The sequence below is a fragment of the Austrofundulus limnaeus genome, unplaced genomic scaffold (assembly GCF_001266775.1).
Source record: "Austrofundulus limnaeus strain Quisiro unplaced genomic scaffold, Austrofundulus_limnaeus-1.0 Scaffold1283, whole genome shotgun sequence".
NCBI lineage: Eukaryota > Metazoa > Chordata > Actinopteri > Cyprinodontiformes > Rivulidae > Austrofundulus > Austrofundulus limnaeus.
The window spans coordinates 34,652-38,513 of record NW_013953685.1 but is presented as its reverse complement, the minus strand read 5'-3'; the positions used below and the strand labels follow the sequence as shown (position 1 = coordinate 38,513).

Here is a 3,862-nt window from a genome sequence, read left to right as displayed (position 1 = left end):
CTGTAGCGTGAACTTTTTACATTTTCCATAAAATTCACCTGAAAGCCAAATATCCCTAACTTTTTGTGAGTAGTGTAGGTATAATTTACATATAAAATGTAAATGGTTCATGCTACATATTTGCAAGTTAACCCACCCACCCCGGAGTGTACATATTACATAGATACTGTTAGGGTCAATTTGACGCAATCTGACCCCATTCAAAGAGAGAAAATTTTCCTTTTGCCATCAGGAGGTCATGACACTGGATACCTGACAGAAAATACCCTGAATTCATCAAAAAGAAAAAATCAGTAGGTCCTCTGGATGGTTCTTCTTTAGTGAAACGTTTCATCTCTCCTCCAAGAGACTTCTTCAGTCGGATGAGTTTCAGGTGAACTCAGCCTTATAAGTGTCCTGATGCATCTCAGTAATCCAGGTAGAAAAAAATCAAAAAGAAAAAATAAGTAGGTCCTCTGGATGGTTCTTCTTTAGTGAAACGTTTCATCTCTCGTCCAAGAGACTTCTTCAGGCCTATTGTTAAGCGATGGCCCTCTTTTGCATGTGACTAACCTGTTTGTCCAGGTGGAGGCGGAGCTTATAAGGCTGAGTTCACCTGAAACTCATCAGACTGAAGAAGTCTCTTGGAGGAGAGATGAAACGTTTCACTAAAGAAGAACCATCCAGAGGACCTACTGATTTTTTCTTTTTGATAAATACAACAAAAACAACGAAATTACACAAATAAAAAAATCAAAATAAAATGAAAGGTAGCAGAAGAAGAATAAATCTTATAATGTCTGCCCCTTTTATCCTCAGAATGTTAAGGTGGCACAGAGGTTAGAGAAGATGAACATATGATCAGAAGGTCGCCAGTTCAACTCCCTAGATCAGGGCTATTCAACTGGCAGGTTAGGAAGTCACATATTCTTCGTATGTTCTCAAGGTCTTATTTAAAATACAATAGTTTACCCTTTTTTTTTTAATACCCTTTAATGCTGAAGGGTCAAAAGCCGCTTACGCACTGCATTGCCCGGCCTGGCTCTACACCAGCCCTGCCTTTTTCGCACGGTGCTGAGAGCCGCCTCGAACGTGGGTGTGACATCCAACGCATGCTTAAAAACTTTCTCATTATGCGTRATGCTTTCGAGCTCCATCTGGACGCGCTCGTCCGCAAGAAAGTAAAAAAAAACTTACCTCTTCGTTCGACCACGCAACGTGAGCTTGGGAGAAAAACAAATAATAAAATCGCAATGGAACGCTGCAGTCGCATTGATGACTCACCATGCTGTCCCAGTCCCGCTGCAAACAAACCAGTCATGATCAGCAGTACAGTACATGGCCGGCCCGACTGGAACCTCTCCTGGCCAGGTTCCAGAAGTCGGGCCGGAGCCGGCCCTAAAACGGACATGCAAAAACACCGAACCCGGGTTAGGAGCCGGGAGGGCCGGGCCGTGCAGTGCATAAGCGGCTTCCAATTGCCTCTATACCCATTCTGAATTACTCACAACATTCTTCATTCCTCAAATTCCACCATTTGGTCTTCTTCTCAGACTTTAGTCTTTGATTTTGGATATTTTTATAATAAACTTTCAAAGAACAAATTCTACTTCCTCGTTTATTTTATTTTTTCAGTGATTTTTGGTCAGCCGTAGCACAAAAACGGCTGCACCAGTCAACATGAGATTTGTCAGGACTGTAGATGAGTCTGACCTACACTGCTCCAGCCAACGGTTTTATGATAGACCCCATATTTGAGGAGGGGGCTCCTTTCAAAGTGGGGGTGTCTGGACATGCAAAATCGCTTATAACTCAGAAACTGTTCAACATAGAAGTTTCAGATTTCTTTTGTTGTTTAGCTCTGATGAGGGCTATCCATCAGGTCAACAAATGCCCCCCCAAAACACCCCCCCCCCCATCCAAACCACTACAATTTTGGGATGCACCTGGTAGCATGACATTTATTACGAATGAAGAATTCTGAGTTCTGGTGCATTTGTGCGTGCGGGGGTCATTATGTTACCACTATGTGGTATCTAGTTATTAATACTATGCTAAATGATTCACTGTATTTAGACACACTCTTGTTCAGTTGAATTTTAACAGTTTGAGGATGAATAAAATAATCAACCTGCCTGGTATTGTTAGGTAARCCTACCTGGTGCCCCCCGTATTTTACCAAGAGCTTTTTGTGTAAATAAAAGCAATGAAAATACCACCATTATTGTCTTCCTCGCTCCTAATTTCTTGATTGTAAATTCCTCTGTAGTGCATTCACAGAGATTTAGCAGCCAGAAACATCCTGCTCTCAGAGAACAATGTGGTGAAGATTTGTGACTTTGGCCTTGCCAGAGATGTCTACAAAGACCCTGACTATGTCCGCAAAGGAGATGTGAGTCTTCCACACTAAATTAAAGACATGCGATCAAAGTTTTCAAGTTGGGAGCGCAATAAAATGTCCACTTTTGTTGTTGGTATAGGCCCGTCTCCCTCTGAAGTGGATGGCTCCTGAAACCATTTTTGACCGGGTTTACACCACACAAAGTGATGTTTGGTCGTTTGGGGTTCTTCTTTGGGAGATCTTTTCCCTGGGTAAACTTGATATCAATAACATATTTTACATACATACTTAGCATTTTACAACTGTTTAATAACCTCTTCAGGGGCATCTCCCTATCCGGGAGTCTGCATCGATGAGTCCTTTTGCCGAAGACTCAAAGAAGGCACAAGGATGAGACCTCCAGAGTACGCCACCACTGAAATGTGAGTACAAACTTTCAACAACAGCAGAATGATTCGTTACAAAGTTGTTGCTCCATTAAATGTTTTTTAATGAGATCAAAATTATTACTGTAAATCAGATATCAGACCATGTTGGACTGCTGGATGGCTTGCCCTACAGACAGGCCCACATTCGCAGAACTGGTCGAACATCTGGGAAATCTCCTGCAGGCCAGTGTCCAACAGGTCTGTCAATATGGAAGAATTATGCGTTCACCTGATTTTATGAATGATTAAATGAAATTTAGATACCATTTTATATTTTTATACTTAGGGATAAATTGTAACCATTTACTTTAAAAAGTAAAAGGATCAACAAGTATGTGCCTCACTCTGCCAGTATAAAAGTAATTGTTTACAATCCGGCATTCCAGTACTGACATAAGGAACCACCCCAGGGGATGTGACCAATGTTTCAATAAGTATTATGAGATCATGTGATTTGGGGCCATTTTGTTTAGACTCTGAAGCCCCACAGGCTTGAAGTGAAATGGAATCTTTAGATCTAAAAAATAATCATATAACTGATAATTCAATCAGTTWTCTGTGTATTACTCAGGCTGCTAATTTGAACAATTTCTTACACAACAATGATTATTAGACTTGATCAGTTGTCACCTACAGTATGTTAAGCCAAATCAGACATCCTCCTGTTACTAAATGTTGAATTTATTAATATAAACCAAAAGATTTTCTTGTTCAAATGTCAGTTCCTGTCTTTCTCAACAACCTGTCACTAGCTGTGTTTCCATTGACCATGAAAATGCGCAAATTAGAATTTCTAAAATAAATTTGCTCAATGGAAACACGTCAATTTCGGAAAAAAAAGTTTTTCGACAAAACGYTTTTGCCCGAGGATGAGGTGGTTTTTCGGCCGTATCAAAATTGGTGTTTTTCACAAAACTGCAATAGAAACACTTTTTCACATCACAGGAGTCCCGTGATCAACAACCGGCTGTTTCTACTGGCGACAAAGATGATGACGAAGAAGATAACAGGAAGTAGAAGTGGTAGTAATATCACAGAAGTAGTATAAAATAGTAAACTCACCGACACAGCATACGTAGCCGCTCCCAAGTAGGGACTTGTCTCTGGAAAGCCT

The 3,862-nt window shown here is 40.7% G+C and overlaps 1 protein-coding gene across 1 annotated transcript in view; it reads left to right on the top strand.

Moving 5' to 3' along the window:
- Positions 1-3,862, top strand: part of kdr (kinase insert domain receptor (a type III receptor tyrosine kinase)) — a gene marked incomplete at its 5' end in the record, with an annotated part of 24,127 nt that overhangs the window by 17,521 nt on the left and 2,744 nt on the right. Inside the window, 4 exon segments of the mRNA XM_014031618.1 lie at positions 2,249-2,371; positions 2,460-2,571; positions 2,643-2,742; positions 2,841-2,946. Coding sequence (XP_013887072.1) covers positions 2,249-2,371; positions 2,460-2,571; positions 2,643-2,742; positions 2,841-2,946 — 441 coding nt within the window.